Source organism: Melanostigma gelatinosum, assembly GCF_949748355.1.
Source record: "Melanostigma gelatinosum genome assembly, chromosome: 13".
Lineage (NCBI taxonomy): Eukaryota > Metazoa > Chordata > Actinopteri > Perciformes > Zoarcidae > Melanostigma > Melanostigma gelatinosum.
This window is the reverse complement of record NC_136646.1, coordinates 2,561,249-2,573,946: the sequence shown is the minus strand read 5'-3', so window position 1 is coordinate 2,573,946 and position 12,698 is coordinate 2,561,249. Positions and strand designations below refer to the sequence as shown.

At 40.7% G+C, this 12,698-nt stretch overlaps 1 protein-coding gene across 1 annotated transcript in view; it reads right to left on the bottom strand.

The window, feature by feature from the left end:
• LOC306787198 (TANK-binding kinase 1-binding protein 1-like) overlaps positions 1–7,268 on the bottom strand; it is a gene marked incomplete at both ends in the record, with an annotated part of 69,600 nt that extends 62,332 nt beyond the window's left edge. The window contains one exon of the mRNA XM_079282283.1: positions 7,204–7,268. Coding sequence (XP_079138409.1) covers positions 7,204–7,268 — 65 coding nt within the window. The remainder of the gene's footprint in view (positions 1–7,203) is intronic.
• Between the last annotated feature and the right edge of the window lie 5,430 nt (positions 7,269–12,698).

Below are 12,698 nucleotides of genomic sequence, written 5' to 3'. Positions count from 1 at the left end.
ATCCAGAAGAGGGAAGCTGCCATAACCGACGCGACTGGTAGGAGCGCCCGGGGTCAGGGTGGCCCCTCGACCGAGTGCACTCAGACCGGAGGAAGCAGGGTAGACGTCGGGAGTAACGGCAGTTAGCAGAGCCAGGCGAGTTCCCTCGCAAGAACACCAGCTCGACAATCTTTTAATAGAGAGCTGAGTCAGTAAGTAGCCCCGTATTGGGCCAGAAGTACCCCAGGATCTAACAATATATATATATACCGTACTTTTCGGACTATAAGCCGCTACTTTTTACCCCACGCTTTGAGGCGTCGTCTTATAGTCCGGTGCGATTTATATACAGATTTTTCCGTGGCTTTCCTCCGCCACAACAACAACCACAACTTCCGGTTCCGGTCTAACACAACATTTACTAGCTCCCGACACAGAACAGTTGCTACCAGCAACCCCTCTGCTACCAGCTGTTACTGACAGGGTCGCTACAATATGGATGAAGTACCTTTGACCTACCTCTCACTAGGACTGTTAACAAAAAAGGTTGAACGGCAAGATGCTTTAACAGTACATGTCCGACTCGCTAGCTTCTAAGCTAATTTTAACATTACCGCCAATGGGGAAATGCTAACCGCGATTAGCATTAGCGAATATATAATATATCTTCGTACATCTTTTCATGCAGACATACTTGCATTACAGACTAAGGTCTCTCAAGGCTACCAAACAAAAAGCAATGAGGCAATAACTGTTGTTGCTCATAGCTCTGAATAGCTGTTGTGCTAGCAGCAACTGGCCAAGCCAGTTAGCCGTAAATGCTATTCAGAGCTACGAGCAACGTAGACACGCTGCATGAGAAGAGCAACTTTTTCTCAAGTCTGACAGTGGATCCTAACAGCGTGGAGCAGTGTGAAAGAATCCACCATCACCAACGGGTTCAGAAAGGCTGGACTACTTCGAGATGAGGAGGACAGCGCAAGGGCGGATTTGCCTCGGGAGCAAAGTGACACTGAGGGTGCAGACGAAAGACGGACTGCAAGCACGAACGAAGCAATTCTGAGGCTGTTTAATTCCGACACTGAAGAAGAGGACTTCAATGGTTTTAGTGCACAGGAGGACGATGGCGACAGCAATCAACAGCGATCCTGTGTCGATCCAGCCACTTTCCGGCTCGGATCAGAGGGATTACCGGTACCGTAAACCACTTCCCGGCTTGGACCTGTGCGTAGCGCGTGGAGACGCCTCCTAGTTGACTTATTACCGTTTTTTTACAGTTCTACAAAACTTGTTCTACAGTTCTACAAAACTTGTTCAAGAGTTTTTTGTGTGCGTGTTTTTGAGTGAGACAAATAAATCATCTTGGTTTGCAATATAAATCTGCTGTCCTGAGTCTGCATTTGGGTCCTTGAACACACCACATCATGAACCGGTAGGTATGTCTGTATGAAGCATGAAAAGATATACGGTACAAAGATATATTATATTCGCCAATGCTAATCGCTCATCGCTAATGCTAATCGCGGGTAGCATTTGGGCTTATAGTCCGATGTGGCTTATGTAAGTAAATATTCAGTTTTCTTCTCAAAATTAGAGGGTGGGGCCTATATACCGGTATGACTTATAGTCCGGAAAGTACGGTATATATATTGTATATATATATATTATATATAATATATTTATATATATATATATTTATATATATATATATTATATATATATAAATATTATATATATATATTATATATATAGTAGTTGTAATTAGTTTAGTAAAAAAAGGCCGAATTGTAATAGTATGGCTACTCGTTTTCATTAGCAAGCTAATGTAGACTAACATCAGTTGGTACTTGTTGGCCTGGCAACGATACACTTCCATGCAGACTGAAGGAATGCAAATTGTAAACATGGATAACATGCATTGTACTGTTTAGAATGACAGCAACCCATATAACCTATTGATTTGGATATATATACATATATACGTATGTATATATAGGTATGAATACATTTATATGTATGTATATATTTATACAATTTGTATACAACTCTTTTTCTCTGTTTGTCCTGTCTGTCTCAACAGGACAGTAGTTTGGGGGAGGCAGTAAGAAGAACCTGATCACATGTTTTTTTACTAAACTAATTACAACTACCAACAGTCATACCTTCAATGACCTTACTGTATTGTCACATGTCAAATAACGACAAATAAAGGCTAAACTACTGCGGAATCCGCACCAAAACAGTGGCGCTTGCAACAGGAAGTGCCTTTGAGCTTCCCCTGTCGCCTCCGCAAATTGCGTAACTTTAACGCCTGGCAGCCTTGTGGGGAGGGGCGAGCTGCGCTCATGTGATTGGTTGAAAAAGAGAACGTTGAAAAAACGCATTTGCGAATCCAGCAACGTCAGGGGAATCTCATAAATCCACAAAGAAATCTGTAGCGATCTGCAAAGAAATGCAGTGTGATCCACAAATAAATACATACAAATCAACAAACAAATATAAAAAAATCCACACAGAAATACTTTGCAGAAATATATTTGTGATTTTGTTTTACATTTATATAAATCGTAATTTATTTATTTGTGCATTGGACTGTATTTGTGAATCGTTCTGCGTGCATTTGTGAGTCAAATTTATTCGTAAATCCTTCTGTGTGCATTTGTAAATCAAATATATTTGTGAATTGTTCTGTGCGCATTTGTGAATCTTTCTGTTTGCATTTGTGAGTCTTTATGTGTGCATTTGTGATTATTGAGACTGATCTGACCCCATACCATAAGGCCCCAACAACCTCCGGATATTAGCTAGAAGAGCCTGTATCAGTGGTGGCTGGTCAATAGAGGGCCATGGGGCCTGGCCCCACCATGAGCCACAAAAAATTATAATAATCATAAATTATACAAATTGTCAATATTTGTGTTTTGAACTATGGAATGTACCCAGTAATGTGTGTAAAATATGATATCTGCGCAAAATATATGCTTTTCCTGCTCGTCCTCTCCGCCTGTGTGCACGACACTCTGACAACGCGCAGCTAGGGGGGCCTGATCGCTTTGGCCCAAAAGAGGCGGGTCTGTAAAGCAGTTTAGCCAATTGCTGATTAAAGATATAAATGAGTGACATACAATTTAGCCAATCAGCGCCCTCAAATAGATTCAGAGTGGGGTCAGAGTGATCTGGCCCCCCTAGCTGTGTGTTCTTGTCAGGAGAAGTCTGTACAGGCGAGCGCCCGTGCCAGCGCCGAGCAGTACTCCTCCAAGACCCGTTTGAGAGGAGAACTTTGGCGGAGATTCTGCAGCCAAAGAGCTGATATCAGATCAGCCTGACCTCACAATCAGACAGCAGACGAGCGGGAAAGGGAAGCATGCGAAGCTTCTGTACTAGCTGTACACCAGACAGGTTTAGCTAGCCGGATGACGTCATGCTAATAATTTATTTAGCTTTTTAAAACAACAGGGACAGATCCAGCACGGACAGTTACGGGAGTGAGGGATGAGGAGGTAAGGAAACATGAGAACACCAGGACACACATGAGAACTCCGTCAAGTTACATATTAGACAAAGTGGACATCTTTTCTTCTACATAGTTGTCCTCAGTCTCATCTGCTTAACTTGGTCATGGAGGCATCAACATTTAATTGAGATGGTAAATTAACAGTGAAAACTCATCATAGCTTAATTTAACATCAGTATTCATAATTACACTTCATGTTTACTTCTCCTGATCTTTACCTCCTATAACAAGGTCCATAGGGGCATCTCAATGAATGAACATGTTATATTATATTATATAAGTGTTATTTACTGATTGTTTTCGTGTTGGAATACATGTTAAATATTTAACTGCCAAGTAATAATGCGTGTTTGATACTTTAATTTTTTTGCATTAAATCATACTGGGATGTTTGCTGAAATTGATAGGATGGCCCTAGCTAGAACATGTTCCACCAGCCGACACTGGCCTGTATGTAGCCTGTGATGTGAGGCCCACTGACAGCGGGTATATTTTAGAAAGAACGTCCACCTGAACAACAGATGGGATAAGGACTAAAACAACATTTTGAAAAGTTAGGAGGACATGTCTCCCCAAACATATAATGCAAATGACACGTGCAAGATTTACAATCACTGCAGATACTTACTGTAAAACTAAAAAAATATACTGGCGTGGATTTACAGAGACGGTACAGTTAAATGTGATAACTGCCCTGGGACAACGTTGGAGAAAATATTGTGTTTCACTCTCGCAGACTGATTGTAAAAATAACCCGACCAGAACCGCGTCCAACCAAACCTCATTCAATAATTCCTTTATTTTCAAGAACTTCAGTTTCAGAAAACAGGATTCACTTGTAACCATGCTTCATGTAACATCCCTCTGTTGTCCCTCTGCCATTGTATCAAACACTTGGTCAAAATTGCAAAAAACATCAAATACAACAGAGGTATCATGGCAGATTGTGAAATAGTCCAACAAACACAGGACTTTACAACCATGAGACCCGTGTTCCACAACGCCTTCTGGTTTTATTGTCATGGTTTTGTTGCCTGAAACCTTTGTGACGGTTTTCCTAAACATAACTACATGGTTTGTTGCCTAAACCCAACTGTACGTAGATATTTTAAGCCCAACCATGATGTAATAACTAAACCTAACTAAGCGGTTTTGCTGCCTAAACCTAACTTTCGTTTTATAACGTAATGTCGTCCCAAAAAAAAAAAGTTGTTAAGAGCGACATGGGGAAAAAAAATAAGTCAGTTTGAAAAACGCAGAATGGGCTTTAACAACACTTTATACTGTTCTGAAGCCATTTCCAGAATCCTCAAAGACTCTAACCATCTCGATGAAAAAAGTATTCCCGTCTGCTGCAGGCTGAAAGAAATTAATATATAATCAAATAAACATTTAAACACAAATTATTAAGACATCGTTTTGAATGGAATTGTGAAATATTGGTAGAAACATCAACATATATCGATATAAATCATTTATTTCTTTTTTCTTGGTTCATGGTCTACAAATTGAGCACGGAGATATACTATCCGGCTCCCAACTTTTTTTTTTAGATTACAAAAATTTACATTTGTATTTTGCAATAGATTTTTCATCCAGATGGTTAGAAGAGTATTTCAGGATGCAGTTGAAGCATTATTTTTCTAATTGCACAGCTACTGTCTTCCTCTGTTGCTCTGCTTCCAGTGCAGCTTGTTTTAAGTAGAGCTTTTATCCAATCAGATTTCACCTCTGTGTCTCTAGGTAAGAAGAGAGGCCTGAGGCCTGCAGACTCACAAGTGCATCCATGTGCAGTTTAAGTGGATGGGGACGATATTGTTGATTGTCATTGTGTTCAACCAATCAGATATTTAGTTTGACATGTTGGGTATATTCTTTGACATGTCAGAGCCTTCTAGCTGGCCTAGCCATACGTGATTGGTCAGTGGGCTAGCCTGACATGTTGGGCGGTGACAATCCCAAAATCTGCTGCCTCTGTCAAGCTGATATTTTCAGCCCTCAAATGCATTAAAACGTATTCAAGAAATACAACTGGGGAGGCTCGACTGTCTTCACTGGCGACCATGAATCGAGAAGGACTTCTTACTGGAACTAAAACGCACGGATGTACTTCACAACTTGTTTTTATGAAGATTGGATTTTTGTTTGGTTTTATATGTGATAGGAACCATTGTTACGTCCAATGTTGCTCTGGGGACATATTTAGCTGGTGCCAGTGTTGGCAACTTGCCAACTTTTTCGCTAAATCTGCCAACTTTCCAAACCCTTATGGCGACTTTTTTTGTCAAAAGCTACTAGTGACAAAACTAGCGACTTGTTCTGGTGTTCTTGGAGACTTTTCTGAAAGCACGTACGTGCTGCACTGTCGTGAACGAGCAGCGGGTGCTGCCTCTCCGTCGCCCCAAAGCACTTACAGGCGGTAACTCGCACAGCAGTCCCAGCTGCAGTCAGAGCAGAGAGGAGACACACTCCCGGCGTATTCTCTGCAGATATGTGTTGGCTTCATTTTTACACGAAACAAATAATAACCGTAGCCGTGTTTCAGCTGCAGGACAGCAGTGATGGCCCAGGTATAAAATGCACGGCCCGCCACTGGTGACAGTTAATACTTAAATGCTAGCCACCGGTTGTGTCTCTCTTGCAATATGATATAAATACAGATAACAGAGGTACACACGGCGGTTACAGCCGATGCTGTCGTCGTCGTAGGGGCCCACCTTCCAGTTCCCCCCCCGCTGGGTAAACACTGTTTGCTCTGTCAGCACTGTTGCTGCTCTTTGCACTGTTCGCGCTGTTAGCCTCTGGCTCATGTTGAGAGCTGTGCGGAGGCAATCCCTCAATCATAAACATGGTCATAATTAGGCATTAAGCACCTTTGGTGACCAGCGATGTCAGTAAACAACACTGAACTGTTTACTGCTTTTTATAACCGCCAATGTCTTTCCTAACCATCTGGATAATCATTCCGTTTCCCAAGTTGCACCTCTTTCCAAAGCAAAACAAAGATGGCCATGCACCGACTACCTGGATAGGAAACAAAAGATCACTATTTTTTTTTATTTAACTGACTAGATATATATTTTGTCACCCAGATGGTTTACGTTAGATGAGAAAAGAATATTCTGGGTTTTTCAAACACTGCCTGTTAATTATCTTTTTGAGATAATTTACGGAGCCGACAACAAGAAGCACAAACTGGCTACTGAAATGTATTCTATGCATGCGCCTTTCCTCTCATTCCAAGTTACATGACGATAAACAAATGTTTGAACGTAACACGTGCATACACGCATCTACATTAGCTTTGTTAAAAGCCCAGCTGCTGAATACAAAGGTTCCACGTCCGCATGTTACAGTAAGGACTGCTATGGTAATGCGAGACCGTCTGAAGCCACGGTTGAACTAGAATGTTCTCCCGGTGCAGTCTGTGGGACCGAGGAGGGTTCTCGGTAACCTTACCGAGCTGTGGTGACACGTTCTCTCTGTAACAATCTGTCTGCTATCCTTCGAATATTTAATACAGCGTCGCTGCTTAGCCGTTTTTTTTACCCCGGACAGCATCCACCGCTGCGCAACCAAAACATCCAGCCTGACCCGCTCCGGTTTTTACCGGTAAACGACACTTTGAGCGGCGGGTATCGTACATATACCAGACACAGAAAGGGAAGTTGCACGCGACGGTGGAGCAGTTTTTGGTTTTTTTTACTTACGTCTCTGTAAAAAAGCCATAAAGATGATGGTGCTGAGGAGGGTCGACATGACTGGAGTCTGACATCAGCGGTGTGTGTGTGTGTGTGTGTGTGTGTGTGTGTGTGTGTGTGCCTCCCCCCCCTCTGACCGACCAACGAGAAAAGGGAGGGACTTTCATCAGAGGAAAAAGGAGCTTTTGTTTAAAGAATATATTGATTGGGAAACATAAGATATGTCGGCGTTGTGTTGGAACATATAGTAGGCTATTTATTATTATTTATTTATTATTGCAAAAAAATATCACATGAAGAGGTCTGATTGTGACACAGATCTGAGGACATCTACACAGCATTTATCCTCTCCTGCATTTACAGAATTATTAGATCTATATCCCTTTCTGTTCTTTACCTTAGGTGGTTCAAAAGAGACAATCACGTGTACAAATCCACAATTCACCCCATTGCTTTATTTTGGAATTGAAATGATTGCAGTTATTAATAAGGTGCATAGAATCACCAAACTGGTTTTGATATCCAGTTTATAGCCTAATCTGATCTCCGTCTCCTTAACTTGCCACAATGATATTATCAAAATCGATATGATGCCGACATGTCTTTATCTTCCGTGCTATTCCTCGGACCCTTCAATTACTTTTAATAAGAAATAGTGTCTTTAACATAAGTTTTAGGTTGCCTCCTGGACAGTGGCGGCTCCTATCAATCAAAAGGGCCATCCTATCAATTTTAGCAAACATCCCAGTATGATTTAATGCAAAAAAAATGAAAGTATCAAACACGCATTATTACTTGGCAGTTAAATATTTAACGTTTATTCCAACACGAAAAAAGCAGTAAATAACACTTATATAATATTATATAATATAACGTGTATTTATTGAGATGCCCCTATGGACCTTGTTATAGGAGGTAAAGATCAGGAGAAGTAAACATGAAGTGTTATTATGAATACTGATCTTAAATTAAGCTATGATGAGTTTTCACTGTTAATTTAACATCTCTATTACATGTTGATGTCTCCATGACCAAGTTAAGCAGATGAGACTGAGGACAACTATGTAGAAGAAAATATGTTCACTTTGTCTAATATGTAGCTTGACAGAGTTCTCCATGTGTGTCCTGGTGTTCTCATGTTTCCTTACCTCCTCATCCCTCACTCCCTACCCTGGTGTTCTCATGTTTCCTTACCTCCTCATCCCTCACTCCCTACCCTGGTGTTCTCATGTTTCCTTACCTCCTCATCCCTCACTCCCTACCCTGGTGTTCTCATGTTTCCTTACCTCCTCATCCCTCACTCCCGTAACTGTCCGTGCTGGATCTGTCCCCGTTGTTTTAAAAAGCTAAATAAATGATTAGCATGACGTCAATCCAGCTAGCCAAACCTGTCTGGTGTACAGCTAGTACAGAAGCTTCGCATGTACTGCTTCCCTTTCCCGCTCGTCTGCTGTCTGATTGTGAGGTCAGGCTGATCTGATATCAGCTCTTTGGCTGCAGAATCTCCGCCAAAGTTCTCCTCTCAAACGGGTCTTGGAGGAGTAGTGCTCGCGCTGGCGCGGCCGCTCGCCTGTAGAGACTTCTCCTGACAAGAACACGCAGCTAGGGGGGCCAGATCACTCTGACCCCACTCTGAATCTATTTGAGGGCGCTGATTGACTAAATTGTATGTCACTCATTTATATCTTTAATCAGCAATTGGCTAAACTGCTTCATAGACCCGCCTCTTTTGGGCCAAAACCAGGGGCGTTTCTAGGATTCAAAGAAAGGGGGGGCTTAGCCCCAAGGGGAGTGGGATGTTTGCGCAATTTTTTTGGGGCCCATTTGGGGCCGCGGACATCCATTGTTTCAGACAGTTCATAGATTGGTTCAATCAAAAAGAGTGTGATTTTGCTCTGTAGTTTTGCTTGAATTCAGTATATGATAACACAAGATTTGAGGGTCACAGTGAAATTTGACAACACAAATATGAACTTTTCTCAAATTAAGAGAGAGAAATAATGTTCCTGCTTGTAAAGGAAAGACGGATAAACTAGCTTTCATATCCGCGTCACTCCCAAATCCTAATTCTTAAAGGGGCCGCACACAATGGATGGAGAATGGACCTGACAGTGTCAACTTTATATCGTTAAGTATGATGTTATGCTATTGGATTGTAATTTGAAGGGGGAGAAAACATACAAACCAGAACGCACGCACATATGTAGCATGTTAGAGTTATAAATAACGTGTCCATGTGACAAACAACAGTTTAATTTAATGACATTACCAAAAAAAATATATATATATATTTTTTTATCCAATAATGCCAAATTATTTGGGGGGGCTGAAGAACATTTTAGGGGGGCTTCAGCAGCCCCCCTAGCTGCGCGTTCTCAGTTTTACAAAAAATTATAAATGTTCAGGGAAACATCCGGACTGATGTTAACTTTAAGAAACATATCTAAATTGAAATTGAAAACAGATATGGATCTGGTAGACAACTAAACATTGCCAAATGATTGGATAAAGCTGTTTACATAGTCTTACAATTTTGATATGTTTCTTTAAGTTAACACTCATTTCTTAGGTTAATGTCCGGCCTTCCTGAGTGGAGCATCAGTCCGGATGTTTCCCTGAACATTTATCATTTTTGCAAAGTCTGCACTTATCATCTGTTTCTTACGCTGACAATGATCGATCAAAGTATTTGAATCCAAGATTATTCTCATTTACTCATCTTAACCAATTGTGGTTACAAGAGCATCCGGGGTTACACATTAGTGAATGACTGAAGATCATTTAAACATTATCAATATTAATTTAACACTCAGAAAAACACTCAAAATGACTCATAGCTCAGTCAGAAATCAATAGAAACATATTGAGTAGAATGCATCAAGACTATATGAGTCTGAAATAGAAGAAAACAACACTTTGAAATACTGCTTACTGGTGTTTTCTCTCTTTGGCTAAAGGTTATAAGAGCGGAGCCGCATAAAGGTCAGTCAGGAGAGAAACAACACGTTCAGATATTTCTATTGTTTAAGCGTCAGTCAGGTTCATAAATCACAGAATGCTTTATGTTGCGCTTTTAGGGTCTAGCTTCCTGCTCTTCCTGTTTGTTTAATCTTCAATTTGATGAATCAATTAGTTAAAATTAGAGAGATGGGTTATGGGTGAGGTGTGTCTCAGACATTTTAGGGATACCGCAACACAGTTCCTTAACTTTGCAACAACTTTAACCCAAAACACACATTTTATTACTGCACTTCAATTGACAGTGAAATATAAAAGTTCAGTTGTTGCCTAATGCTTGCCCTTTTGTAGCCTGACACTGGTCTTGAATTGTTATAATGCAGAAACTGCTAAATAAAATGCTCTAAAGCAGGAAATTTGTGCAGATGCGCACTGAATCCATCTTTTTAGAGGTTATTCTGTGAAAGCAGTGAGGGAGACAACAGTACCTTTTCTCTCCAGACAGAGGTCTTGATTGAAGCTCTTTCTTCTCTAGATTGAGGGCTTGAATCTATGTGGTGTCTGGTGCAAGCCAGGGAAAAGAGAAGAGAAAAAGAGGAGGAACCTGAAAGTTCCCCATATGCTCCTCAGGGCACAATGGGTTTTTCATAAGCATCATAAACCTTTTTTTCTTTTTTTTTTTTTAAACCAAAAGTGAGGATCGTATTTTTCAGCAAAACAGACATATTGACATTATGTTCTCCAGCACCGTATTACATTTACATTGCACTCATTTAGCAGACGCTTTCATCCAAAGCGGCTAATGTAATGGGAAAATATGTTTTAGTATCATGGAAAGTTTTAAAAGATGTACAACTGAAAGTGAGGAACACAGACACTGACAAAACACAGCAGTCTCCTGTAGAAGTTAATCAATTTATGAACCCGGTGTCCTGTTTTCTGATAGCTGATCACACGCTCCCACAAGAACGGGAAGTGAAGACACACTGTCTTCTTTGTCTGCATGGCAAGTTTGAGACAGACCTCGAAACTGTAACTTACTCTCAGTTAAACGCACCTGGCTCCACCAGACTCCAGATAATGAGCAGATCAAGACAGCCTTTGTCAAAAGACCTATACTCCCCTATGAATGTCTTATCTAAAGGCGTGAACCTCTGTATGCATAAAATGATGTTGAATGTTGAACTTCATCTAAGCTTTTACCACAGACTGCTGAATACGTACTCTGTTGTATACTCTTTCCTTGCAAGCGAATAAACGGAACAAGACAACTTTGAATCTTCTGAAGACTTTATTATTGATTTGTGAACAAAAACTCTCTTCTCCCGATTAACTCAGAAATCTTCCATAACACTAACAATTCAGATTCTATCACATTCTACACCGTAGGCACAGCTACGGGAGCAATTTTGGGGTTAAGTGTCTTGCTCAAGAACACATCAACATGAGACTAGCAGAGCCGGGGATTCAAACAGCTGATTGCTTGCTCTCCACTTAGCCACAGATGCTATATTCTCCAAGGAACAGACAGGATGTTGTGTTTGGCAGGATTTAATGAAGGAAAATATGTAATTTGTAAAACTGAAAAAAGAGCATAAAAGTACAAAAGGCCTTTGTAAGTGCTAAATAATATCTGTCATATATTGATAAAAGATTACCGTCTTGTATGTAGGAGATCAAAGCGTTCAGCAGCTTCTTCATGTGAGTCCACAAAGATCTGAGACTTGAGATGAACCCTCATCTGTTAAATTGAACTGTTACTGTTTAGTTTGGATACAACTTGTTGTATTTCTTATTTCCATCACAAGATGATGCCATGATATGTGAAGCATACACAGGTGACATTAATGCAGGTGATACATGTGATGACTTGATCACCAGTGAAGTCATTCTATTACAGGATGCCTTGTTATGTTTGGAAATGTATATAAAGTGGTTTGTAACTTAGACTTCCTGCTTGGCCTCTGAAGAAGACACATGTGGAAACGTTGTGCTTTTGATTCAGCTCAATGTTGTTGAAATAAATAGAGATTGATGAAGTGAACATGTGTGTGTGCTGTCCTCTCTTCAGCCAGAGAAGAGTTCCAGCAGCAGCACAACTTTGATGAGGTTGAGTTGTTTCTTTCTTTGATATTCATAAGGCTTTATGGAACTCTTTATAGATAGGTTATTTATATATATTTAGGTTATAAAGAATTGAAATTGGTGGAAATAATGTTTCATAAGTTCAGCGTTCATGATGCTTTATACCTCCATGACAAAGTGACATGTTTCTTGCAAGACAAAAGAACAAGAAGAGGACAAGAACACAGACCAGTTAACATCATTCAGTCAGTGGATGAGAGAACAGCTTCATGTTGATTTGTGGCATTTAGACAGCAACAATTGAACCACCCTCAGTTTCAGCACATTCATATGTTCTGATGACTAAGAGGGCTCCCACATGGCCGTCAGTGCCATCCGTCTGTTGTGAACACGGATCCACAATGAGAGGTTCCACAGTGGGGTTCCTCTGAGAGAGAGGACCCCTTCTCTCCAATGGAGCA